Genomic DNA, 27,422 nt, shown 5'->3' on the forward strand with positions numbered 1-27,422 from the left:
ATGAGAGGAATCAGCCAGTTTTTTTTTTTGTCCCCGTTTTGTGGACGCAAAGTCAACGCCATCAACGCGCACCAACTAGCCCGTGTTTCATCGGTATTGTCGATCACCCAACATCGCACATTTTGGTGCACAAGCATTCTTCGGCTATCCCAAGCAAGAACCCACACGTCACGTCATCGGGAAATGTCCTGAGGCCTCCGTAGCTTGTGATCAGAATGCTTATACTGCCCTGTAAACATGCCTTACCAGCAATGCGTTTGTGCAGAGCAGTGAAGCCGACCCGGGACAAACTTGGGCTTTTTGTTTGTTTTCTACAGCCACACGCCCAGAGGGTATCGCGAAACATCCGCGCGCGGGAACATTCCCGACAGACGCTAGATTAACGCTCGGAACGAATCGTGCAGCAGACGACACGGAGTGGCGCGTGGCAAGAGGAAATACGAAGGGCAGGTGGGCCGACGTGCGGCATCGTACGAGCGGCGTCGTACGTACGGTGGGCGGATGCGGCCGCTGCGTTCAATGCCTCCTCGGGGAGAGCGCGGAATAGAGGGCAATCAGTCACAGTTTACGAGCTGGGACATGCCGCCTGAAGGTTACGCCACGTGCCACAAGGCGGTCGCGGAAAAGCTGCGCGAACAATGAACGGCGAGACGGCGCCGCCGCTGCGAACAACAAGAGAAGGGACAGAGACGCGCGCGATGGCGTAGAATCAGGCGTTCACCAAGCAGCCAATGAGCTCGCGAGGTGTGGCAGTACGTCACGACCGACCGCCGGCGGCGGCAGGGAAAGGCCACGCCGGCGTGCGACGAAACGAGCGGAGGAGTAGGTCGAAATGCCCCCTCGCCCCGCCGCGCGCAAAATAAGCCCACGCAGCCGTGCCAAGTGCTTAATCGGACTTCAAATTCGAAGCGCTGGGCCGCGCGCACAGCTCCACTCCCCGGTCAAAAAGACGACGCAATCTCCAGTCGGCGCCTGCCCGACGGAGACACGTGCCTGCAGCCTGTGCGCTACGGCCGATAGTCCGCCGTGGACACCTCGGCGTAAACAGACAGCGCTAAAACAGGGACGAAGAAGAAACATTTGCGGTCTGTGAAGATGCTGTTCGACCACCGGAACCCTATATGGATTCCGACTAAGAATTATGGTAGCGTCTGTTTTCATGGCAGCCGTGATAATTACCGTTCTCACGGCAGTCGCCTCCGATTGGCTGAGAACGCCACCCGGGGCTTCTTTGCGACAAATATTCGTCAAAAACTCTTTTACGGCCTTTTCCGTGGCTTTGCGGTGTATGCCTGCTTTGGAAGGAGAGTACTGGAGTTAGAATACGGCAGAGGTCAGCTGTGCTTTTTTTTTTTTTTTCGAAGTTTTCAAAATTCCAGAATTATTCGTTTATTGCGATATCGTTAGCGCTTTCCCACTCTGGTTATTCCAATTACCCCGCTATCGACGCACGTGACTTCTGGGTTGGGTTGTTTAAAAGTAGTTAAGTTGGGCTCGGTTAAGTTTAACTGTTGGATTGAGTTAGGTTAGGGTACGTGGGGTTTCGTTGCGTTAGTTTAGTTAAGTTACACGTTAGCTTAGCTTCGGTAAGGTTAGGTTACAGTAGCGTACATTACCTGAAACCTTGCCCCCCCAGGCGAAAAAAACAATTGGAGGACCATTTGGACCTGCCGAAAACACAATGGGTTCAAATGGAACCATTTGCATTTTCAAATGGTTCCATTTGGACCAATCGTGTTTTTGACAAGTCCAATTGGACCTCCAATTGTTTTTTTCGCCAGGGCCCCCCCCCCCTTTTGTCACTTGAATCGCTTGAATTATAACGTGGCAGCAGTATGCGACTGTCGTTGGTTACCTGTGCAAAACGGAGGCTCTGCTATGTTAGGTTACGTCAACTAATATTATTAAGCTAAGTTTGGGTGCATCAGTCTTTGGTGGGAACTGCCGCGAGAAATTTCCGAAGGTAATTCTCACGACTCCCGTGAGAATAGACGCACCATAGAATACAAACGTCCGTTCACTCGCAAGGTCACGTGGGTCTGCACTGGTGGTGGTCATACTGCCGAGTTGGATTTAAAAAAAACAGTAATCTATTGAAGCAAGACAAAAAAAACAGTACGAGGGAGTTTTCCGAAGCTTAAAGAATAGAAAAAGCAGGAGATCACCGTATACTATAAGCCTGGCAGCGACAATGATTTCGTATAAAGAGGTCGCATACTCCTACAGCAATGACCACCCTTAAGGTTCGGTTATTGCACGGAGGACAGAAAAGGTTGGTTATTGTGTTTCCCATCTTCGGATTTGTGCCCCCTGCAACGGGATTTTGCACGCCACTGCTTGGTATTCATGCGCAACTCGCCATAAACGATCGGGCGAAGGTGACAGTTTGAGCACCGCACACTTCTCGCTCGTTCGTCCGAATGTGCGCTGTTCAGACTTGCATCACGATTAACTAGGCAGTTTCGGTTTCGCTTGCAACAGAACAGTAAACATATGTTGCAAGCGGAACCGAAACTGCTCCAGCTAGAGGCAGCGCTGAAAGTAAGGAGGTTCGTCTTAGACACTGAGGAACAGGACAGAGCTGAGGGACTCGATGACGCACGGCTGATGTTTCTTTTTTTTCACGCAGGACGCGTAAGCAGCCACACCGCTAGCAGGCTGTCTCATACGACGCGAAACGTGAGCGGAATCGTCGGCGCCAACGCGAGTGGTACCAAACGGCCACACACAGCCTGCTTTGCGTGGTCCGGAGCCGGAGGCTAGCTCGGCCCCGTGACAGCCCGTGAGTAGAACTGCGGGGAAGGAATTTCAGCCAGTGCGCCTGTCGGAGTCATCCGCGTCACGAGAGGCGGAGAGAGGATGCGGCAGCGGAGTGGCTCGCTACCGCCTTCAAAGTGCGCAAGCACACTCGAGTGCCCGAAAAAGGGGGGCAACGGCGCACATTTTCACACAGGGAATGCGGGGAGAGTGGCGAATTTCCCATCCCGAGGGTAGCAGGCCCTCGGCTCACGTCGACTTCAGTATGCGCACTCCACAACCGGCGCTCGGCGAGGGTGTGGGGAATGCGCATTTCACGCGCGTCCAGCAGGGCTCGCTGGAGTGCTGAGCGAAAGCGCGCAAGAAAAGGGGGCGACGAAACAGTGCCGCTGAAACAGTGTCAAGAGCATCGCCGGAAGGGGGAGTCGGGCTCCTCACACGGACGGCCGCTGCGATCAGCAGCCCCGAAGCACGCTTCACGTGGGCGGAGCTTCGGATTCGGAGCGAAGCTGCGCGAGGCAGCAGCGTCGCGGCTCGCAGCGAGAGAGCACTGCTGTGCCGCTTATCCTCGAGGCAGCTTTAACGCGCCTGCGTTAGCAGAACAGCCAGCGCCAACGCCGGTTCGCGAAAATCGGGTCACGACGAATGTGAGACACGTGGGTTTTGCTCCTGTGACCACTGCGAGAACCACCCCGCGAAACGCAGTGGTTCTCACACTGGTCGGCAATTCAAAGGAGCCACAGGATCCCTTCCCTAGTATGCCCATCCGTGACGTCAACTGCAGTCGCTGTCTAACACAGCGCGGCACCCTCGGTCACTACAGAAGGAAAGAAAAAAAAAAGAAAAAAAACGAGAATTTGGCGCAGCTCGCACCAGTGGCGCAAGCGTGGAGAAAGAGCAGAGCTGGAGGCCTCCGTCGGAGACCCGGCTGTTGCGCCTCGCACGGATTTCCGAACTTGCCGCTGAAAGTTCTCCATCAATGGCAGGACCGGATCGTTCTGTCCGCAGCCTTTCCCAGCTCTCCCAAAGCGGATCGCGTAGCACGCGCTAGAACTCGCGGCAACCAGCTTCGCCAACTCGGCGTCTGAGCTGCCCACTTCAGGCGCGAACGCCCGGGAACATGGCGAGTACATACAAAACGCGCGAGAGATCCCGCCACGAACGCCGGGCAGGGTGTTCTCGAAGGCGGAGCTGGCCGACGCCGGGCGCACGCTTGCTATTAAAAAAGGAACACTGAAGTGAATTTGTCAAGCTCCCGTTTTTGCTTGCACTGCGTAGACTGGCTCAAATTAGCACACTTTTCATCGTTTATCCGGTTGACAAATCGGTAATTATTTTACAAAGCGCGAAAGAAGAAAAACTACCATGCGCGGTTTGCGGCGGCCGCGCCAACTAAGCTGTGACGTTGGGAGGAGGGAGCACCGTGATTGGACGATGCCCAAGGTTAGCAATCAAACAAGTTTCGGTTTCGGTTCTGTAAATCAACATGTTTGACATCCGATGGCGTCGTTGGATGGGCATTCTCAATATCCCAGTAATCGTAGTACCGCGCTTCTGCCATGTTGTCGGCTGTAAAATCCATAAGATAAGCCTCCCAGGATGGCTTGGAATCGTAGCATTCCCTAGCCGAGGCCTACGCAGTGCATGAACGCCCCCCGCGTCCCCGCAGACGCTCAAATGCATGCGCTTTTCCCCCATATTTGGAGCTTGCCTCACTCATGCCTGTATCGTAAAAAGCGTGTTCGCACCAGGCCAAGGGTCTCTTGATTCTGGCCTGTGCCCACTGCCCGCAAGCAGTTGGTGCTTATGGCAACAGCACGCCAACGAGAACGCGCTAGCGCGCCAGTGCCACGCTGCGCGAGTTCTGCGGACTAGTTCGTGGAGCAGTGAACGTAGCGGCCCAAAAAAAGGTGCACTGAGTATAGAAGACATCGGCGAAAAACAAAAAAGTTACCTTATAAAAAAAAAAAAGCTTGTACCCGCGGAGATTCGAACTTGTGACGGGCAAAACATTTGCCATGATATACCTAGCGCTCCAGACCACACGGCCACGGGCGAGAGCGCTGCAGTTGCCGAAAATATAAGGTATATAATGTATAACCAGTTTACACTTATTTAGTTTTAGTATTTCAAGCAGCTTAAGTGACTATTTGTTGTATTGCGCTCGTGCAGTAAGCGTCCCCCGGGTTTCCAAAATAGCTCACGCCAAGCAATTGCATTTCTTAGACGGAAAAGCGTTCGCAGATGCGTAGTCGTGCTGCTGACCGCTGTGCTTCTTCGCCCAGCGCAAAAAAGTGCTTCCCGCACCCTAGTTTTACGCTGTACGGTAAAAATATCAGTTGATTTTATTTCCTTAGTACCTATATTGACTTCGCTGACTCTTCTACCCCTTCAAGAGGCCTTATATTTTCCTACTGGCGTACCAGTCAGCGAAGCGTCGCATGTGCGCTTGTGCAGCGCTTGAGCGACCTTGACTTGGAGCTAGATACAGAGTACAAACTAACGAAGTAAAGAAAGGCACAATCTTCCATTCACAAACGTGTTGTGGCTTAGTTTCAACTGATCGAGCGAATTGCCATGACCCGTCGGCGGCCGGCGGACTAAACGTTGGGCCGACTGACTCGGTCGTGGAAGGTCGGGGAGCCGTGCAGTAGCGCAGCCAATTGCGAGCTCGGCTCCTCCCGACGTCACACGAAAACGCCACAGAAAATGGGCGAGCGTAAAGAGAGGAGGACAGCATTTTCGAATTAATTTTTCTACTAAATAAAATCGCGTAAACACGCTCAGAGTTGTCGAAACATGGCCTGGGGACTCCGGACTACAATTTGCGCAAGTAATCCCGCAATGTTTACATATCACTTCAGTGTCCCTTTAAAGCAAAGCTTCACTGCTTTCGTCCAGCGATTTCGTGCAGGACGCGCAAACGACCGTTTGACCGGAGAAACACCCCCGCGACACACCCCTCCAAGAGCATCGCGTGATCTGCCGGGCCAGCTGTTGGCGCCTGCGGGCGCCGACAGCGGTCGCCACCGCCGCTGCGGCCGAGGCAGCCAACAACCCCCCGCAGCCATAGAGTTTCTTAGTAAGTATACTAGAGATGAAACTGCGCCTCGTTAGCCATGTCGTCGTGGGGGTTCATGGGAAGACCCCCCTTTTTGGCTTGGGCTTGGCATGACAACCGGATTCTTAAGCGGTTTTGGGGATTTGCTTTCTTCGCTATGCATTAACACGTTTACGAGCTACAAGGAAGCCGAAATCCTCCCTGCTTTGTGGTAGCCGTGTTCAGTGAAACAGCAGGAAATGAGTAATCGCACCTCGCGTTGCTCATGCCACAGTCGAAGGACGTATGACTGAGCGGGTAATATGCCGCCGCGAAATTTGTAGCCAAAGAAAAGGAGAAACAAAACTTACTTCGACGAAGACCAGATACGGGCGCTTGTATGCATCCTATCTTGTCATCGTCCTCGACTGTAACGACACGTTTTCTTTTTTCTTGTTAAACTAGCAGGCGGTCGCGGTCCACCGGTTCGCCACGAAGGCAACGTTTTCATAGGCACGCTCAAAAAACTTTCGAAACTCTTCAAACAACTTGTTATTTGAAATAAGGGTAAAATAATAAAATCACAGTCTCTAATGAGTTACCCCCAAATATTAACATTGTTCGTAACTACAACCTTGGCCTGCGGAATAGCAGGCACAACCGTTCCGGCGAATAATACGCTTTACTTCTTTTTTCCTTCGTTTTAAAACAGCCTGTTTTTATTTTCCACTTAATTGCACACTATTCTTCGCGTTTTTGTGGCACTTCGTTTAATTTTGCGGTCACTAAACGTTTCAATCCAAGCCAATGAAGAAACTAAGGCGAGCGCGATGTATAATGGCGGTCCATGACGACCCAGACGACCTTGATGTGAGCCGCTTGACGCTAGTGCCAGATATTCCTCTCTAGTGTATACTGTAAGAAACTACATTATCTCTATGAGAAACTATGCCCGCAGCCTCCCATGCATGCGGCGCTGGTGTCGTTTCGGGCAACGTGACTCGTCTCGCGCCCGGCGAAGAGGAACGGTGCGTTCTCCATGAATGACGTTCGCCCGGCCTCCTCCTGTGAGCGTTGCACGTAGCCGAACGGCTTTGAGACGTGGTCAGCTAAACCAAGACTCAACCAGACTACAGCGCGAGACACATGGACGACTGGTGCACGCGATTCGCATGCGACTGACCGTTACGACGGTCGCCACGACCAGTCGAACGCGTGAATTTGATACACATGCTGCAAGTGCGCGTGCGATGCGTCGTCGGCGTGGCTCCGCCCACTGCTTTCGCAACGTGGTGGCCTCCCTGCCTAGGCGCATTCCGGCCGATTTGGGGATGCGCAAGAGAAATCCGAGAGGGAAAAGTGAACATTTATCAACTTGAAGTGAAAATAAACGGTGCTCTGACGTTATACATTGCATTCTTATATGTCCAGTACAGCGGTGTGGGAACATTTAGCACCCACGATCCCGCTCGTCCATGCTGTACGTACCGCTGGCAACACGTCCACCAGGCGGAGAGCGCACGGGTCGGCGGCGGCGGAGTGCCCACAAAATACCGGGAACTGACACTGGCGCCTCCTCGGGGCTTCGAAAGAAACTTTCTCAGCAATGACACCTTCGGGCGGTCATTGGATGTGGCCGCACAACGATCGCAACGGTGGCACCACTGCATCTGGCTTGCCAGTCGCACATCGTGAGCCTCTTCCGACCAGCGAACGACGCCAAAACCGGTCCTAACGATCAGTCGCGTGCACCAGTCGTCCGTGTGCCTCGCGCCTGAGCAAGCTTTCGCATTGCCTATCCAAGGTTAGCTGAACTAAGCCGCGGCCTTTTTTTTTTTTTCTGGAAACGCTCGACGGCGGAAGAAAACGCACAGAAGGATCCCCGAATGGAGGTACTTTCGTAAGCATGACAACGACGCAGTGGCGTGGCCTCGACGCTTTGCTCGAGTCCCCGCAGTGCACTGGCAGTGTTGCTGCAACGTCACGCGCACGTGCTAAGGCCCCGATCGGTGCCTGGCATGACGCGCGGAGTTGTGCCCGAAACACGGCCTCGTCGGTTTGGAAGGGCTGTTGGAAAGCTTAAGCCGCCGGGCAGCTGATCCCGAAAGCCGCTGCCATGCGCAGCTGCCGGAACCTTTATCAGCCCACTCACGCGGTGGCCTTTTACGGCGCCGGATTTACGAGCCCCGCGATTGGCGCAGAATTAACCGCTGCCGCCGCCGCCGTGCGCATGGCGAACGAGAAGGCACCGGGCCCGCTTGCGGGGCCAAATGAGCAGGCAACTTTCGAGGCTCAGCCCAGGCACCCTCACCTTTGGGCGAGGCCGTGCTCAGCGCAAGCCGCCTCTGGCCGGCTCCGAAAGGGCCATGACAAAGCAGTTTGGGCCACCTCGTTCCCACCACTGCCTGTCCAGGAACCAGCGCGTGCTTTCGGAGCGCTTCCTCCCGCGCCGTCCACGCAACCGCTTGGCCGTCGTCGAAGCTCGGCCTGTGCACACGCCCCAGCCTCGCTTTCGGCAGCATCCAGCTGGCCATGGGACCGACCGCTGTGCGCAAGGGGCCGCCTGCGGGGTGGTCGCGCTGGCGCGGCCTGCCACGGTCAGCGGCGCAGGCTGTCTGCAACAGGCCGGCCTTCTCAGCGCTTCGGCAAGCGACTTGGTTTCCGGCAGTGGCCTGTTCCGACACAAGCGACCAAGCAGGCGGGCCCGATGCCGCCACAACTCCGCACTTGCTGCGCCCATTACGAGGCGAGAAGCATAGCGAGGAGATACGGGCGCGACGCGAGGCCCGAGTGCAAAGCGGTGCAGCGGTGTTCCCCGGCAGGCAGCCAAGACCGGAATACGCGTCCCAAACTGGGCCGTGGACGCGCCGGGATTAGAGCTGTGCGGGGAGCCGGCGCATTCAATGCGCCGACCTTGACGGGGGCCATTGCGGCGAAACCGGGCTTGGTCTGCACCATAGCATGGCCCTGCTGGGTCGACAAACAAACAACCGTAAGCGATCCCGAGTACAGCGACACGACCGCTAGCAAACGAGCAGAGTCGCAAGTTCGACTCGGCAGTGCATATTTCACCGCAGACGTACACGCGGAGGGCAGTGCTTACTTGTTCCGTCAGCCCGTGGGGCTCCCTGTACACGAAATTTATCCCGCTCCCTCACAATAGGCGAGGCCACCAAGTTCGCGTCCGCAGTTCGGCAAATGTTGCTCCGCGCTAACCCGATTCGAAGAGGTCGGCTGCACCTCCTTGTGATTGTGCAACGGCCAAGGAATCGAGGCCCGACGGGCGAGCGTGCTCGCCGTTCACGCCTCGGTGCCTGGCGGAGCGATTCGAGGGTGTGCGCGCGTGCTTTCCCGGAAGCCCATCACGCCTTGTTCGCGACCCATCGGACGGGACTGTCAGGGAAGCACCCCGTCGTTCGGTGGGACCGCTCACCGCACCGGCGCCCTTGGGACGCCGCACTGCTAAGCAGACTTGGCAGTAATGAAATTACTTTCTGCTGTAATGAGTACTGTAATGAATTACTTTTCAGTGTTGGTAATTTAGTAATGTAATAAATTACTTCAGGCCAGTAATTTCATGGAAATTACTCATTACTGTCCCAATTACTTTTGACTATGATATAGCTAGCTGTCTGCTTCTCTTGCGGCATAAAAAGTTGACCAAGAAAAGTTGAACAAGTAGAGTTCCAATGCCCAGAGAGTCTCTGGGCATTGGAACTCTACGAACGCGGAGGAAACAACGCTTCGATGGGAGCTCTTTCCCGTGCCTCTTCGTTCCCTTCTCATGCGTTTCAAAGTAATTTTATTATTTTTGAAAAGTAATAGAAATGTAATGTCATTGACACCTGTAATTTAATTACTTTTTGGAAGTAATTTTGCCATCTCTGCTTCGCTAGCACTGTTCTCCGCGGCCAAGTCTGTACACGTCGTTCTTGCTCTCCGGCGGCAGGGCCCCGACTGGAGAGGGGCGAGCGTGCAGCGGCGTCGGCCCACGCAGCATCCCGGTCCCTGTTCTGTCCACTGCAGGCCTTCCCCACAAGCCTCCACCCGCGCCTACACCGCTGCATGCGTGGCCCGAAGCCGATGTTGGGCTCAGCTCGGGGAAAGAGGCAGGCAGGACAAGACGGACCTGGTCAACGGCAATGCGTCGTCGGAGGTGCCGTGTACATGACTACTGCACAGCAGATTCCATGTTACCCACCAAAAGATGCAGCACAGCGAGCGGCGACGCTGTCCAGCGGAAGAGTAACTGGTCCGGGACGCCGTCCTTGAGAAGGCTGTACTCTATTTTTTTTTAATTTCTTTTAATCAACATGGAATTGCCTTTTTTCTAAAACTGTTTTTGGCCTAGTGCCTATTTTATTTATTTTGAATTGGTTTAAACGTGCGATACCTTTGTTGGTGCGGGTTTTCAGCCCGATTTTTGTAATGTGCACATTAGAGGACGGGAATTAAATGGTCGGCCGGCCTGTACCACTTGATTCAGCTACTCGCCCCCTCGCGCATCTGTTTACTACTACTACTCCCCGCAAATGAACTGCTTCCGCGACTCGTACGCACTATTCAGCCGAGAGGACACCGCCACTTCATCAATCGCGGGAGCTGCGAGACGGGCGGGCCTGTGCAGCGAGGTGGGCGACACATGCAGGGGGCGGGAAAATACCGTGCAGCGGCAGCACTCCGTCCTCTCCGCTCGTTCCCGGGGACAGGACTGGGCCGGTGGGCTGGATCTGCAGTTTCCGACACGCTGGGGGCGCACCAGGGTCCCGGTCACGACAGGCTAATAACTACGCACACGGCGGAGCAAGCGGACTGCCAAGACCATTGCAGCGGCGCAGCAACTAGCACTCACGCCCCTACCCGACACGACGTTAAATGAACCGGCGTTCTCGTACAAGAAAGAATCCTCCCAGGCAGCACGGGCGGGGAGCCAAGCAAGGCACAAAACGGCTCCGTGGAAGGTTGAACACTCGACGGCGGCCGACTAGGCCCAAAAGCACTTCCCTGCCGAAAGAGGGCGAGGCGAAACACTCACCGCAGTTCTCCTCGTCGGAGCCGTCTCCGCAGTCGTCTTCGTCGTCGCACCGCCACGTCTTGGGTATGCACTTGTCGTGCCTGGAGCACTTGAACTGGCTCGTGGAGCACTGGTCTGCATGGGGCAGGAGGAGAAAACGCGCCGCTTTTAGGCGCCCGCGACAACACGCACAAAGCGTGCACGCGACTAATGCCCAGCGGTCAGCCCCTCCCCCACCGCGGCTGAAACCGCGGAGCTGCGCTTCTCCCGCGTCCGCTCGAACGCCACCGGGCGAGAGCGGCAGCGCCGTCGCCACGCAAATTCTGCGGCTCGCCCGAGGGAACCGGCAGCGAAGAGAGAAAGCCGCCTTTGCGAGACCACCGCGCCCTCTGTCGGTGGGTCTGGCGACCGGCTTCTGCGAGGCCGTCCGCGGGCCTGCTTGCGTGACGCAGGACCTACGGCGGACGGACGAGGGGACAGCTCCGCGGTTAAAACAAAGGCGATGCGGCTGTTATCCCGTCCTCATCCTTGCCGACGTTCCCACAACCGCGGCAGCAGCACGGCCACTGGGACTGAACCGCTGGAATGAGTACGGCTGGATCGAAATATCCGCTGTACCGGAAAAGTATGTGCAGGTGCCGTCACAAGTAATTTGAGCACGGGAGCTGTGGCCGCAACGCATCGCAGCGCCGTGTAGCTACACCGGCGGTAAACGAAAGGAGCAGAACACGCAGCGCCGACAGTGATAAGCCCCTCTATACCTGTCAGCCCACTTCTTTTAAAGCGGCTTCGAGGGTTGTTCGTTCGCAGCATACCGGTCGCGGCGATGGCGCTGATAGCACAGGCGCTATCTGGCAGCGTCACTCACCCTTTCAGCGCACGCGAGCTGCTGGAGAAGCGTTGAAATCGCAGGGATCTAAAGTGACAATTTTTCTTTTATAACATTTTTAGGTGGGTCTACTATCAGCGTCATCGCCGAGACCAGTATGCTGCGAATGAACAACCCTCGAAGCCACGTTAAAAGAAGTGGGTTGAGGGGGGCTTTCACCATCAGCAGGCGCTGCGTGTTCTGCTCCTTTCGTTTACCGCAGGTGTAGCTACACGGCGCTCCCATGCGGTTCGGCCACAGCTCCCGTGTTCCGACTACTTCTGACGGCACCTGTACAAGCCGGAAAAATAAGCAGCGAGCAAATGATTTTTCCAGCCGGGTTCCCTTGCTCTTGAACGGCGCCCTTACGGAAGAGCCGTTTCCGAGGGATGTCGCCGGCTCAACACGGCCGTTTTCCTGTTACCACGCCAGCGGCGTTTCCTTTCTGCCGCCGCTTGAAACGCGAGCGCACAAACTCGGCAAGTACAGCGTTCACAAGGCGAAGGTTATCCCTTTCTGGTCTGATAGGTGTTTTATATTCAAAAACTGCTCACCGACGCGCGCGATTTATTCACGTGCTTCGACTGCATTCAAGTCCAACGCCATTCGCGCAACGGCCAGCCTGCATGAAACATTCGGGCCACCTCCTGGGGCGGCAAGAAGCATGCAGTGTATAAATGTGTTCTTGGCGCCTTTGCCCACGGAGATGAAACCGTTGCGGGGGCTGTATAAGTCTCTTGTCTTTGAAGCACGAGGCGAAACCCGGTGTTTTAGTACCGCCACTACACGAGACGACGACAGGACACGCCAACAGCCCCAGCCCTAAGCGGCTTGGCCCCCCAAAACTCGGTGAGGCACCTCTTGGTTCAATGCGTACGGCGAAGCATGACTCCCTCCAGGAAGGGAAAAGTGCAGACAGGCGGGAAAGGGCAACGACGTCGCACGATCCGCGACGCCGGCGACTGGCCGGAAGGTTCTGGGGGCGCCACAGGTTCGAACGCGAATTGGAATGCAAACAAGCCGGTCCAAGGACGCCCGCCAGCCACTTTGCGCGACACGCCGAAAAGGTGGCGCGATGACAGGCGCCGTGGCTCCTCTGGGTGGCTCAGCCGGCGAGGCCAATGGGAAGGCCTATCGCGTATCTAGATCGCTCGCAGCGCGCTATCGGTGCTTCTGATCGCGCAAAGGACGCGTCCATGACAGCTGCAGCCTTGCAGCAGTCCTTTCTGGAGCAGCTCGGCAGACCCCACGTCCTCCAGCGCCGCCGGCGACGTCCACGTTATGCCGCACGGCAGGTGCACTAACCCACAGAGCACAACCGAATCGAAAATTGCGGCGCTGGCCTGTGGGCTTGCCCCAGCAAGCACTGCGTTGCACGGGCACGCACGCGAGTAAAAGGAACGAGCGCGTGCGGCCAGACGCTTCCTTTCAAGCATCTCGGCGCGCGCAGAACGCGGCAGGGGAACACGCGCCCGGCGACATTCGGGTGCCGGGTCACGCATGCAGGCAGGCCGCTAACAAGAGCTCCGCCCACGACCCAGAGGCTCAAGGGGCTGCTTCGGAGGGCGGGCGACAGAGAGAGAGAGAGGGAGAGAACAGGCGAACTGCACTTCAAGCAAAGCTCGTCTTCTCGAGCCGCAGGACAGAGGGGGTGCTGAAACCCCGCTCCCACTGCGCGCCTGTCGCCGCCTCGTGACCCCGAGTTCGGCGCGTTGCAGTATCCCGGCGGGTATCCTGCGCGAGACATTTGTGGGGTCTGGGCGTCAGGTGAGTCCGTGAGGTTCTTCTGAACCTGCAGGCCTGAGCTCCCCAGCGCCTCCTCCCAGTGCTGGGCCATTGCGGGAAATGGGCCTTCGGGGCGATCCCACACAAGATGGCGTCTTGTGCACCACATGCAGGGCAATTGGGCGAGGGGTACATTGTGGGGTAAACAGGCTCCAGCTCTTGCTCGGATGGTAGAGCTGCTGCTGTGTTGACCGCTTCATTGCCGCCCAGCCTTAAAGGGACACTGAAGTGAATTTGTCAAGCTCCCGTTTTTGCTTGCACTGCGTAGACTGGCTCAAATTAGCACATTTTCCATCGTTTATCCGGTTCACAAATCGGTAATTATTTTACAAAGCGCGAAAGAAGAAAAACTACCATGCGCGGTTTGCGGCGGCCGCACCAAGGCTGTGACGTTGGGAGGAGGGGGCACCGTGATTGGACGATGCCCAAGGTTAGCAATCAAACAAGTTTCGGTTTCGGTTCTGTAAAACACAACCAATAGCGTTGTTGGATGGGCATTCTCAATATCTCAGTAATAATCGTACCGCGCTCCTGCCATGTTGTCGCCTGTAAAATGCATAAGATAAGCCTCCCAGGACGGCTTGGAATCGTAGCATTCACTAGCCGAGGCCTACGCAGTGCATGAACGTCCTCCGCGTCCCCGCAGACGCTCAAATGCCATTCGCTTTTCCCCTACATTTGGAGCTTGCCTCACTCATGCCTGTATCGTAAAAAAATCACGCCATATCCACGGAATGAATGATGATAAGTGGGGCGAAGCTCGAGAGGGGGAGATCATCGGTAACCGTAACTCTCCCGTGAAAGTTCGCCCATTACATCATTAAGAAAGACGTAAGACTGTGTGCGTACATTGTACAAATCAACTTTTATTTTCGGAGTCAATGCTCCCAGGCCCAGACCTGGTGAAAGACCCCGCGCCATCGAGGACTACCCCGCACCTCCACCACAATTTGTCACGTAGGATGGGACACAACGGTAAAGAAAGAACTTTTATTTAGGGCGAACTTGTGCCCGAACAAGACGAGAGGAAACGAGCAAAGGTCCTTGCGTCTCGTTCGATCTCCGAGAACGACTGCCTGCGTTCGTGGCGTGATCTCTTGCGTGATCTCCCCCTCGCAGTGCACGTGCGCTCGCGCCTCCGTTGGCGAACACAGACAAACTCGCGCTCCCGGTGCCGAGTTTGCGCTGCCGGTTGCAGCCGGTTCTTGCGCGTGCAACGCGGCCCACTTCGCGACATCTCCGAAAGCATGCGGCGGTCACGTACCACGAGACACAAGGGATGGACATAGCTTCGCCCCTAAAAGCGTGTTCGCACCAGGCCAAGGGTCTGTTGATTCTGGCCTCTGCCCACTGCCCGCAAGCAGTCGGTGCTTATGGCAACAGCACGCCAACGAGAACTCGCTAGCGCGCCCGTGCCAGCCTGCCAGTGCCAGCCTGCGCGCGTTCTGTGAACTAGTTCGTGGAGCAATAAACATTGCGGCCCCCCAAAAAAAGTTGAAATCAGTATAGAAAACACCGGCGGAAAAGAAAAAAGTTAACTTATAAAAAAAAAGCACGTACCCTCGGGGATGCGAACTTGTGACTTGCAAACATTTGCACTGACATACCTAGCGCTCCAAACCCCTAGGCCACGGGCGAGCGCGGGCGAGCTTCGAAATATAAGGTATATAATGTATAAACAGTTTACACTTTTATTTAGTTTTAGCATTCCAAGCAGCTTAGTTGACTATTTGTTGTTTTGCGCTCGTGCAGTAAGCATCCCCCAAGTTTCCACAATATCTCACGTCTAGCAATTGCATTTCTTAGACGGAAAAGCGTTCGCAGATGCGTAGTCGTGCTGCTGGCCGCTGTGCTTGTTCGCCCAGCGCAAAAAAGTGCTTCCCGCACCCTAGTTTTACGCTGTACGGTAAAAATATCAGTTGATTTTATTTCCTTAGTACCTATATTGACTTCGCTGACTCTTCTTCCACCTTCAAGAGGCCTTATATTTTCCTACTGGCGTACCAGTCAGCGAAGCGTCGCATGTGCGCTTGTGCAGCGCTTGTGTGAAGCGACCTTGACTTGGAGCTAGATACAGTGTACAAACTAACCAAGTAAAGAAAGGCACATTCTTCCATTCACAAACGTGTCCTGGCTTCGTTTCAACTGAGCGAACGAATTGCGGCGACCCGTCGGCGGACGGCGGACGAAACGCTGGGCCGACTGACTCGGCCTGAAGGCCGGGGAGCCGTGCAGTAGCGCAGCCAATTGCGAGCTCGGCTCCTCCCGACGTCACACGAAAACGCCACAGAAAATGGGCGAGCGTAAAGAGAGGAGGACAGCATTTTCGAATTAATTTTTCTACTAAATAAAATCGCGTAAACACGCCCAGAGTGGTCGAAACATGGCCTGGGGACTCCAGACTACAATTTGCGCTAGTAATCCTGCAATGTTTACATATCACTTCAGTGTCCCTTTAAGGAGGCTGTCCTCGCAAGAGCAGCGGCCGCATTGTGATACGACCATAAGCCCGTTCTACACGGTGCGAATTTCGCCAACGAATTCGCAGCGCTGCGCCGCTCGTGCGGCGAAAAGATGTGCATAATTATTAAAGACGATAGTCTTTCTTGGGCTACTTAAACCCAGAAATTTTGGTCTGTCTGTATGTCTGTCTGTCCGTCTGTGACTAGACTCAGCCACCCGGCCAAAGCAAAACAATGCCTGCGCAATAGTCTTTTATAGTCACAGCTAAATGTACCCGTCTATGTCCGGCGTAATGTTCATACTTGTCAACATTGTGGAAGAAGAACAAGACATTACGCAAATATGAGACAACGAATCAATACAGAAGTGATATTTGCAGTGTTCCTTTATAGAAATTCAAACATGCTTGACTTTTGCGAAATTAAATACTTCATCAACTGCAGAAAAAGAATTCACTCCGCTGTCGCCTGCTGTCACGCGCGCCACTATAGCTTCTGGCGCCATTTTAAGAAATCAACCGGCAACAGTTACGCAAGGTTCCACTATATAGGTTCCACGTACTGCTTGCAACGCACGTGGAGTAGGGAAACGCGGTTCTATAAACGTTGAAGTAGGGCGCCTCGATTAACGCGCGTCTTCGCCGTACGGCAGCGTTCGAATCGAGACACCCGGTTTGGAGCAGTGGAACGCGGGAAATTTAAAATGATTTAAGCAAACATTGGCGTCTTTACCTTGGGAGGAGCGCGACGCAAGAGGAACAACATGAGAGGTGAGCGGTAAAGTGAAGGGAGGCATTTACTTCGCAAAAGCCTATAAAGACTATCGTCTTTTGACGGCATTTGCAACGAAAGGAGCAGATACGCGGCCAATTTTTTACACTGCCGCGAAAAGTTGCCTACTGCAGTCGGCGTTCGCGGGAGGCGTTTGACTGTTCCACACATTTGGCAATTTGACACAGATCGTGTTGTTGCAGCTGCGAATTCGATGGCGAAATGCGCACCACGTTAAGAATGGCCACGGGACTCGGCCGTAACGGGCAAAGCCCGAAAATGGCCGGAATCAATGAAGCCCCTGCGGTCCACGGGTGCGCTTGTTGCGCGACCACGCGGGCCCGAATCAAGATCAAGGTCAGCCGCGCCAGTTGTCGGCAGCGGTTCCACGCAGCCGCCTTGCATGCTGCAGTGCCAAGCTGCGTCAGTGGCTCCTCGTCCGCTATGGCGCCGCATCAAAACGGCCGAAGCGAGGAGGTCGGTAAACGCCCGGCCTGCAGCCCAGACACGCTCAGGCGTCGCCACCAGCGGCGCCGACAGTAGCGCGCCGCCGTTGCACATCCTGCAACCACACCGTCTCTGCGGCAGACACGCCACCGGGCAGCGACGCGTGCCGGCTCAATGAGCCACCGCTCCGGCAGCCGCTGGGCGCATGCCGCGGCCGACAAACCGCCCGAACAACACGAGTGGCCTGTTTGTGAACTGTCACGCGCAAGCGGCAGGTACGAAACGCGGCCGGCTCAAGCGCGATTTTGCGCGCTCTTCAATCCACCACGTCCGTCCAAGCCAAGAGGGTCGAGCCGAGGGCGGGCTGGGCGGCCAATACGTCAAATAGCGAGTCTGAGGGTGTAAGAACCGCACGGGGTTGGGGGCACATTTTCCAGCTCGAGCCCCGCGCGCGGCAGACGTCGCGACGCTCACACTTGCGCTATCCGTGGACACGGGAGAGTGGGAGGGAAGCGTGGCGGAGAGGCGCGTCGTCGTAAACCACGGACAGTGCGACGTCCCCGGGGTCGAGACGCCGCACGGCTGTACGGCGCTAAGCCAATCGAAGACGCGCGGATCGATTGATCGCCGTCGGACGGCTGCAGGAACGCCGCTTAGTGTACGCTGCGCCGCCGCAGTGTGCAGCGATCGTGGTGCAGAAAAAACCAGTGGCGTTTTTCGGGCTGCCGCCGTGCTGCCTGTTTTGCCTGGTACAGTCTTTGTCACTTTACACTTTACGATATACACTTTGTGGTAAAGTGTATGCATCGGCCAAACCGGCCGATGCATTAATGACCGCCTCAGAGAACATGCCTTGTCCATAAAAAATTGAACTGGTTCGCACTTGCCGCAACATTGTAAAGATTGTGATTCTGTAAACCCAATCTGGACAAAACAAAAATAATCGAAAGGAGCAGAGATGCTACCGCACGTGAGGTTGCCGAGGCTTTTTTTCATAAAAAGAAAAGGGCCCATGTGCGTAAGTGTACCGTCGCTTTCTATTTATGACAAGGAAAGCGCATTTCCACATACTTTTTTCTGATGTTCGCCAGATGACCGTGATGTGTGTAATTTTTTTTTCCTCTCCTTTCTTTTTTCTTCAGTGCATGCCTGTCATATATATGTTTGTGCTTTTCGAAATAAACTCAGTCGTTAGTAGCGGCTGTCACGTTTGCCACCGTCCTCGTCTTTTTTGCGCTAAGCCTCCCATTCAGTACGTACCAACTCGCCCAACAGCACGTTCTGTCATAGTGTAGATCTAAACGTGCCACAAGGTCACGCGTCCAAACAACTCCGTCGACTTCAGCGCGTGGTTCAAAAAACGCACGAAGGAATAGGAAAGGCTGCGCGCGACAAGTTCCTTGATCTCGCGTGCAGTTAAAAGGGCGCTGCCGCACGGCTCACTGCCTCGGTTGCCAGCGCTGCTTTTGGCGGGACACGTGCGGCTGGTGGCAGGCGCAGGAGTTCCAGCGCCTGTCCCTTTCGTTTGGGACAGAGAAAACGTGCTCAACTGTTGCCTGACCCTTTGCGCGAGCAAGCTCGAGCGCTAATCACGGTGTGCGAGGCGCGTGCGAGAAACGCCGAAGAGGGGACGAGATGCGTGCGCTTTCTTAAACATCCCCTCAGTATATCTTCAAAACATTGCTCTTTCGCGGCCGGGGGTGGCATCCCCGTTCCAATCGCTTTACGTCGAATGCCCCACGGACGCATACATTCGGCAAGGAAACCGTGACACGTTCGACGCCAAAGACGACCATCACTGCCGCGAGCTTCAGCTAACAGCGGAGTGGTAAATGCGCGGAAATTTTGCCGGCCTGGCCACACGTGGGCTTGTACGTGGCGAGTACGCTTTGAAAAAACAAGCACGGATAAAACCCCAGCTAGCTATCAACCACCCGGGGACAGATTTCGCGACGTTCCAGCGCTCAGACCACTCCACAACCATGGGGAGTTTTATTAGCTCAGTCGACACCACAGCTAAGTAGCAGCCGCAGAGCAACAAGTGACTTCCCAAGCCGTTGCGGCAGCCTGACCTAGAGCAGTGCACTGGTCCATAAGTGAGCTTAGCCAGGGCTCGGCCCGGTCCCGCCGTCTCAAGCCCAGGCCCGGGCTTACATGCTGAATGAAACTTGTTGTATTTGGAAGAGTGCCCTTCAATCTAGTCTGCGCGGCGCTCACAATGCGAGAACTTCAGGTTCAGTATCGAACGCACTTCGGCTTCCATCGTCTTCAGTTCACGTCACATGGGCGTAATGATACAGCGCAGCCAGCACCACTTTTGTTGATCAGATTTCTGGCGACTCCAAGTCGCTGCATCCGGCACAATTAAATGAGCATGCAGAAATTTTTCGTACCTCGTTTCAAGCACGCCTGTTGAATTCCCAACCGCGCACTTCGCTGGGCGCGACATGGAAAGAACACGTAAACGTAGACGTAGAGCTCCGCATTTTTAATCCGTTTCCCCGTATACGGCGCTCCTCGTAATCGTACCTTCGGTATGTTACGCCCCGAAATATAAAATCTTGATGCTGTGCATCAGGATTTTGAATCAGGATGCATCAGGATGCGCGAAGTAAAAGTACAGCGACTATCAGATATAGCAAAAAAAAAAAAAAAACGTTCTTAAAACAATACGTCCAAGAAGCGCGCGGAAGTAAACTCGGAACATTCTTCTAATGCTGTTTTCTGCACTTCACGCCAGAAACGCCCGGGCCCATGGCTTGGAGCACGAGCCCGGCTATACTCGGTGACAACTTGAGAACGGCACCGGAAGTTGCCGCTGTGCCTTCACCGTAGCCGGATGTTTCTCCGCGCGGCGCAAGTAGGGCGTTACTGGGAATATTTCGAACATGAAATATGAACATGAACGGCGTGAGCCGTTCCCGCGATTTTTTGGACTTAATATGCTTATAAACGGCTCCAGTGACGACAAACAAACTGCATGAGAGAAGGCAGACGATATCACGCATTCATAGCAAACCCCCTTCAAAACGCGCGCGCCATGACGTCACGGGTCCGCCGCTTTGGCGGAGTGATACACTACATGAGGTGGTGCCGTTCTTGAGTTGTAACCTTGTATAGCGACATTGAGCCCGGCCGTTCGGGTCATCCCGGCCTGACCAAGTTCACCGAAATAACCATGAATTGAGCACTAACGCCGTCCCCGCGCTTGTCGGCTGGGTGGACGCCGTGAAGAGGAAATCGAGGCCCTTGTAGCAGCGGACGGATTGTGGAGCAGCGAACTTGTGCTCCACAATCAACCAGCGAATAAACTGCTGGCGAAACGAAGGCCGCGCCGTTTGCCCTTCGAGAATTTACCTCTCCGCGTTGAGTTGTTCCCGGAACCATCGAATTGGATCGAGAACACTGGCGACCGAAGAACATGCTAGCCTGTGCGGCGCTTAATTCGCTTCCGGCGCGGGCAACGTAACAGAAGGCATGGTCTTCTGGAGAATCTGGGTAAATCGTAAACTGCACCTGTCATCCGCCGCGTTTAGTTTCTAACTTGTATGGTGAATACGCTCATAACAAAAGAAATTATGCCACAATCGTACCTGATAATTGGAAATTAAAAATAAAGCAAGCTTAAAATATGCATTCCCCAGCCTTTGGTCGTGCACGCGACGGGTGTAGCCCAATTAAATTGTCTCCATCGTTTTTTTTTACCTTTGAAACAAGAAAATACCGCACAAACCTGGAATACCAGCAAATTTGTAAAAAAAAAAAAAAAAAAAACTCATTGTGTGAATACAACTTTGTATTCTTTGTACTCGACCTGTTTATGGGCGCCAGCGGCGGGCGTACTGCTATCTGTATTACGCTTCGTAGAACAATCAAGACCCGTACCCAGCAATGTTCGCCGCTTCGTTAGAACCCTCTCGCGATGGGTGGTGACCAAATTACGGGCCAATTTCGACAGTGCCAGTCTTTCAACTGGTTTATAAGAAACAGTACGCACCCACATGTCCGCTTTTCTGCGCAGACACAAAACAATTTCCAGTCCTCAGCTTGGCTTTTCAAAGTGCTCATCTACAGAATCCGCCCTCTTGGCTAGATTCCTTTGAACAGCAGTTAACCCTAAGCATATTCGTCGATTACGCGAAGGCCTTTGACCTTTGGCTCAACACTTCCACATTAAAGTGTCTTACAGTTTCCCAGGCTAACGCATGAAACGACTACAATCGTACCTTCAGCACCTGACACAATTAGTCGATATAGATCAGCACAATTCAGACCTGAAGACAGCTTTTGTCAAGTGCCCCAGGGTACCAATTTCGGGCCTGACTGACTTTAACATTACAGCAAATTCGTTGTGTGTGCTGATAATTGTCTTTTCGATTCAAATTCAACTAACCCGTGTACTCATGCACTTCGCATTCTAAAGAGCCTGCCATCATGAAGTCATTCTCAAACTAAATACAAATAAAACTAAATCTAATCTTTTCAGAGAGAGAAATAAAAGTTGAAATTTCCTTTGCTTTACGGGTAGACAATAGGGACATTGACCCGGGCCTGCTTCTAAATGCCTCGGTGTAATTATTAACACACACGACGAAATATTCACGTAGATTCTATTATTGCGATTTATATGTAACCAGTGTTCTTTCTAGACTGACATTTTGTCTATAACTAGTTATTTTTTCGCACGTTCAATATTACCTGGAAGGGTAGAACTACGCAATCAAACATTCCTTGAGTTCATCTATTGCAAAAAAAAAAAAAAACAGCAAACAAACATCTGACTTCCACAGGCCTGACTATTACAAAACCACGCTAATCAAACAATATGAAAGCGGCCTCAGAAAGAGTAACAACTTTCTGGAACATATTCCGACACTACCTGCAAAACAGTAGTCGGGTATCCTCCGCAAATGCGAGCGATGGGAAATGCCACACGCTCGCACAAACTACGGTGCAGGCATAGTCTTCACTTTGGTTTAAAACAGCTTTGACACTAAGCAGATTTTGGTGTAAATAAGTTGTGTTTTTTCTCTCTCTCTCCGATGCGACAACACTTCCGTTGTTTTGCTTCGTACTCATCTTTGTAGTTAACTTTTTTATGCGAAAGTTTGATGTTCGATTAATACTTCTTTAGTGTTTGTTAAGCTACATGTTCGGTGTTCATGTCTATGGTCCCCGACACTGCCGTGGGAAGTATCCCGTTTAGTGACTTTTTCCGCCAGCACTGACGTTTAAAACGACCCATTTGTCCATGGATGCCATCACTGACGTTGCGTCACAGTGGCTTTTCCCCTAAACACTGACGTGTAAAACCCCGTTTGGTGGCGTTTTTGTTCATGGTTCCAAACACTGATGCTTGAAAAAAAAAAAAAAGATTGATTTGCAGGCAACACGCGGTGGCGCACCGATGACTGCTTCAGAGGCTAAGACACTCGTTACCATTACCATCAAATGAAAAAGAGCCATCCACTGCAATCCAAATGCGGCCCAGGAGTCTTTTAGAAGCTTCCTGCACGACCGAGAGTCTCGGCACTTCGAACAGGCTAAATGCTGGGTCCGTGACCTTGCGCAGCACGTGCATTACAAATCCAACGTTTGACATAAAGGCCGGACGCGCAGTGCCGTGAGGAAACGAGCCGGAGGTAGCCGGACAACACTCGAGTCTGCCGCTGTTACAGGTGCGACGCTCTGTCGAGTGACTGAGCTTCGCGAGATGCACACTGCGCGCTGAGAGTCACATAATAACTGGACGTTATCAAGCAGTTAACTCGATTTCACCAATTTCTCTTGCGATCGGTGCAGACCGAAGGCAGTTGGTTTCGCGCTGCATCATACCGGTAGGCCCCGAAGAATCCAGAAGTCTATCGGCGCAACGCATTTGCTGGCACGTTTCGCGAGCCCGCACAGTTCATTGGCGGGTGACAAGCCTCATGACGCTGCATCCCAGAGGGATTGTTGCGCCGTCTCTCCGCTCATGAAACAGCTCTCGTTCTGTTAACACTCAGCAGGCCAGCGTTATTCTAGAGACCTTATCAGCCAAACCCACGCGTCACGATTACGGCAACCTACTCGCGCGCCTCGGAGGCGTCAAGTGCGAGCCGACGATGCGCTATGTTTGACAACGCATTTCGTCATCCCGGAAGAGCGGGAATAACTTATCAGGTAGTGGCTTATGCGGCGCATTTCGTCATATCAGTCCGCCGCGGCCACTGACCGTGGTTGCGCGATACGTTCGGTCGCCCAACACGGCAAGCGTTCTCTCGCAACTGTCTTTGGCCTTACAAAGGGTGCCGGCTCGATTTGCGCGCGGGAGAATGCCGATCGGGGGCCTCCGAGGAGGAATCGTGCTGCTACGCAGACCAGACGTTTTTCCTTTCGCAGTGCCTATTCTGTGGACCAGACCACAGGATAGTGTTCAGCTTTATTCTGTGGACCAGACCACAGGATAATGCTCAGAAATATTTTGTGGACCATTTGAGGCGGCGCCCGGCGGTGCTGTTCGGCGCGGTCGTGTCGTGCAACGTTCCCCCTCCTCCGCCTGCCCCCCCCCCCCCCCCCCCCCCCCCCCCCCCCCCGCACTGGGTTGTATGCAGGTGAGCCCCCAGCTGGGCTCAATAATATCCCCAGTGCATTTCCTTTCCTTTTCACCTGAACCACTTAGTAGTAGTAACTGGTTACAACTCAAGAACGGCACCACCTCATGTAGTGTATCACTCCGCCAAAGCCCCGGACCCGTGACGTCAGCGCGCGCGCGTTTTGAAAGGGGTTTGCTATGAATGCGTGATATCGTCTGCCTTGTCTCACGCAGTTTGTTTGTCGTCACTGGTGTCGTTTATAAGCACATTAAGTGCAAAAAATCACGGGAACGGCTCACGCCATGTTCAAAATATTCCCAGTAATGCCCTACTTGCGCCACGCGGAGAAACATCCGGCTACGGTGATAAGGCACAGTGGCAACTTCGGGTGCCGTTCTTAAGTAGTAGTAGTCAGTTTCAGAACTGCGCCGACTGTGCCTTCCCTGGTCGCGAGTTTAGGCGGCAGCGTTGACGGCGTGCGCCGGTCCGCTGAGCTCTAAGTTGCGGTGTGTAGTTGCGTGTCTGCTCTACAAGTTTCTTCTTTTCGCTTGCGTTTGTCTTTACCCTTGTGCGAGAACCTTGCCTCTTCAGTGCATTTGGTTGTACGGCCACGGACGAAAACGTTTCGTGACTCCGTAAACACGCTGTTTTCTTTCATGTGCATGCTGTCTTGGCGCACCGACCTACCTCACAGCCGGCTGTACGAGCAGATAATAATAATAGGAATCTTTATTTACAGGAACAGTACATATAATTTCCCAGCCCACTTAAGCAGCTGATGCTTGTGAGATGGCTGAGCACATGCATCGTGCATGGGATGGGGCACATGCTTATGTCCTTTACAAAATGAACAACTGTAAGGAGGAGGGGCAAATCTCTTGCTAAAGAGCTATTAATAAAACCAAACAAAATTCTAATGATATCACCGTCGGCAGGCGCGCAGGCGTGTTCTGCTCCTTTCGTTTACCGCCGGTGCAGCTACACGGCGCTCATATGCGGTTCGGCCACAGCTCCCGTGCTCCAGTTACTTCTGTCGGCACCTATTTCTTTTTAGGGGCCAAGCCGCTTAGGGGCTGGGGCTGTTGGCATCTCCCGTCGTCGTAATCGTCCTCTCATGTTACGGTGCTACAACACCCGGACAAATTTACGCCTCGCGCTAGAGCGCTTCGCAGTGCCCGGAGCTTACGTGGTTACCAATTTTGGAAGAATTATCTTCTTTCGATGTTTATGATAGTTTTTGCCCACCAAAGTTCGGTGAGCGGGTTTTAAACCGACACTGATGTGTTTTAAACCAGCGTCGTAGTCATTGACGTGACTGTTTGTTCTATATGCAATAAAGAAAAAAAAGCGTAGTAGAAAAAAGAAAAACACAGAGACTCTCGTTAACGCCTCGAGCTAGAACGCTTCGTGCTTCGAAGACAAGAGACTTTCACAGCAAAGCTGTATACCCTACGTTCCACACCACGATGCGGCGAAATTCGGCCGAGATCTCGTTCACAAAAATTAGGCGGGCAAAGAAACGTCTTCAACTCCCGATGACATGATGCCGACCGTTTTAACGCTACAGGACGCTCAGTTTGCGGCGTATTTGTCCCGCGCAAACCTTGTAATAGTCGCAATGTTTATTATGGAACAAGCTTGGCATGGCGTCAGTTGACTTCGGGGCAGGCTTGCTAAAAAAAATGTTGCGGTACGTTAAAAATCGGCATCAAAAATATGTGTTACTAGGTTCATAGCCTAGGTTTTTTGTAAACCAGATCTCAAACCTGTGGACAAACCACGCAGAAAACGCTAAGTTAAGTTGGCCTGCCCCCCCCCCCCCCCCCCCCCAATGTTTATAGACTAACCACCTACAAAACAAATATTAAGTGTACGTGGCCTACTCTACCACGATTTTGGCAATCTTGGTCCACAGAACAAAGCCGAACATTATCATGTGGTGTGGTCCACGGAATAAAGCCAAAGGTTATCCTGTGGTCTGGTCCACAGAATAAAGCTGAAGATTATCCTGTGGTCTGGTCCACAGAATAAAGCTGAACATTATCCTGTGGTCTGGTCCACAGAATAGGCACTGCGTTTTCCTTTCACTCGCACAGGCCGCGCGCTTCTTTCTCCTCGGCGCCCGCTCTGCAATCGTGCGCATGCCGCGCAAAGCCGACGACGTGCGCAAAACGTCCCGCCCGCGGAGCGGAGTGCACGGGCGACGTGCCGGGCCGAGCGAGTAGCCGAACTAAGCCAACCGCCGTAACAGCGGGGGAGAGAAGAAGCGATGTGCTAGAAAAGGGGCCTGCCCGAAGGAAAAAGCGGCCCGTTTCAATGACCCCGCGTGGGCAGCCTCAATTTCAGCGGGCTCGAGTAAACAGCAGGACCGCGATGGACAGACACTCCGAGTGCGGCGTCACAAACGTCTACATCGGGCGCCCTCCACGAAGCCTAAGGACCCGAGGAAAAGGTGGCCCCACTCCCGGAAGGGACGCTCCGCAACCTCCGAAAAGGGGCTCGCAATCGAGAAATCGGGCTACTGAGCCAGGCACAGCGACGCACCGGGCGGACACTGCGGGAACCCTAAAAGGCGGCGGCGCAGTAGGCCGGCCGGCGAATGCCACGCCGTCCCGGCAGAATGTATGGGCGACCGCCACGCCTGCAAATCGAGCCGCGCGCGCCGCTCCTCCTCCATCTCACGCCGCGGCGTAGGTGGCTGGAAACGGTACTCACTGGTCGCGCTCACGGTCCGCACACCGAAAGACGCGATGGTGACGAGCACGATGGCAAAGACGACCAGCAGACACGGCGATGACCGCAGGGGCGCGCAGATGCTCCACCTCAAGGCACCCATGCTTGTCGCCGCCGCCGCCGCACGCTCACGGGCCATCCGAAGGAGGGTTGCGTTGCCAATACGCGCTGCCTAGTCGCTCCCCGCACACCCCCCAAAACGTTCCGGCTCGGGTCCCGGGCTAGCCGTCCAAGCGGGCAGTACAGCCAGTACGAACTGCAGGAGCCGCGCACACTCTGCCCGCCGGGCGACTTGGTCTCGCCGCGTATGAGCCGGCTGGATCGTACGATGTTGGGAGAGGCTGCTCCAAGCGCCGGGGCCACCCCTCCTCCCTGCCACGCCAGCACGCGCGCCGTTGATGACGGCTGCTTTTCCTTGCCACCCTTTTTTTTTCTCTGCTCGTCTGCGCCCTGTGTGACGTCGCCCATTACGGGCAACGCATCCTGATGACGTTCGACGGTGTGTCTCCATGACGTCGGCTCTCGCAGCCAATAGGCGCGTCCCAGAATCACGCCACCATGACCGGAGTATTTTGTTCATTCCAGTATATTCCAGCGTCGTGTTCTCTTTCCGCGTCCCGCGCGCGCGTTTCCACCGGGCGGCCCCTGGCGGAGTCGAGGTTGAACCGGTCCGGAGAGACCGTTTGGTCGCCGAAGGAGGGGTGCAATGCAAGTCGCTTGGTGATGGTGGCGGGAATTTCGAGGGAATCGGCTGTTTTGGTCTTTCGGTCGTGCGCCACTTCAAAGGGGAAAGGCGTCGCGGGTGACGTCGTTCGGAATGGCCCGCCAGTTGATAGCGTGAGCGAGCTCCCTTCTTTTTTTTCTCCCAACGCTTTTCTTTACCTTTTCGGTGCTCTAATGCGAGTCGCCAGATGTGGGCGTTGCACTTCCTTGAAGCGAAAGCTGCGCAAACACAACGGAGTCGGAGCGA

The 27,422-nt window shown here is 54.2% G+C and overlaps 1 protein-coding gene across 8 annotated transcripts in view; it reads right to left on the reverse strand.

Moving 5' to 3' along the window:
* The window catches only part of LOC144177728 (low-density lipoprotein receptor-like), a 56,465-nt gene extending 29,603 nt beyond the window's left edge, over nucleotides 1–26,862 (reverse strand). For 3 of the 8 annotated variants that reach the window (XM_077705309.1, XM_077705305.1, XM_077705304.1), the window contains exons 1-2: nucleotides 26,435–26,858; nucleotides 10,833–10,946 (exon numbers count right to left, since the gene is read on the reverse strand). In XM_077705309.1, coding sequence (XP_077561435.1) covers nucleotides 10,833–10,946; nucleotides 26,435–26,591 — 271 coding nt within the window. In that variant the 5' untranslated portion in view covers nucleotides 26,592–26,858. Of the gene's footprint in view, nucleotides 1–10,832; nucleotides 10,947–26,434 lie in introns of all 8 variants that reach the window. The other 5 variants (XM_077705303.1, XM_077705302.1, XM_077705308.1 and 2 more) reach the window with 4 other exon arrangements.
* Between the last annotated feature and the right edge of the window lie 560 nt (nucleotides 26,863–27,422).

Source organism: Haemaphysalis longicornis, unplaced genomic scaffold (genome assembly GCF_048455015.1).
Source record: "Haemaphysalis longicornis isolate Haplotype H1 unplaced genomic scaffold, Haemaphysalis longicornis Haplotype H1 scaffold_30, whole genome shotgun sequence".
Classification (NCBI taxonomy): Eukaryota; Metazoa; Arthropoda; class Arachnida; order Ixodida; family Ixodidae; genus Haemaphysalis; species Haemaphysalis longicornis.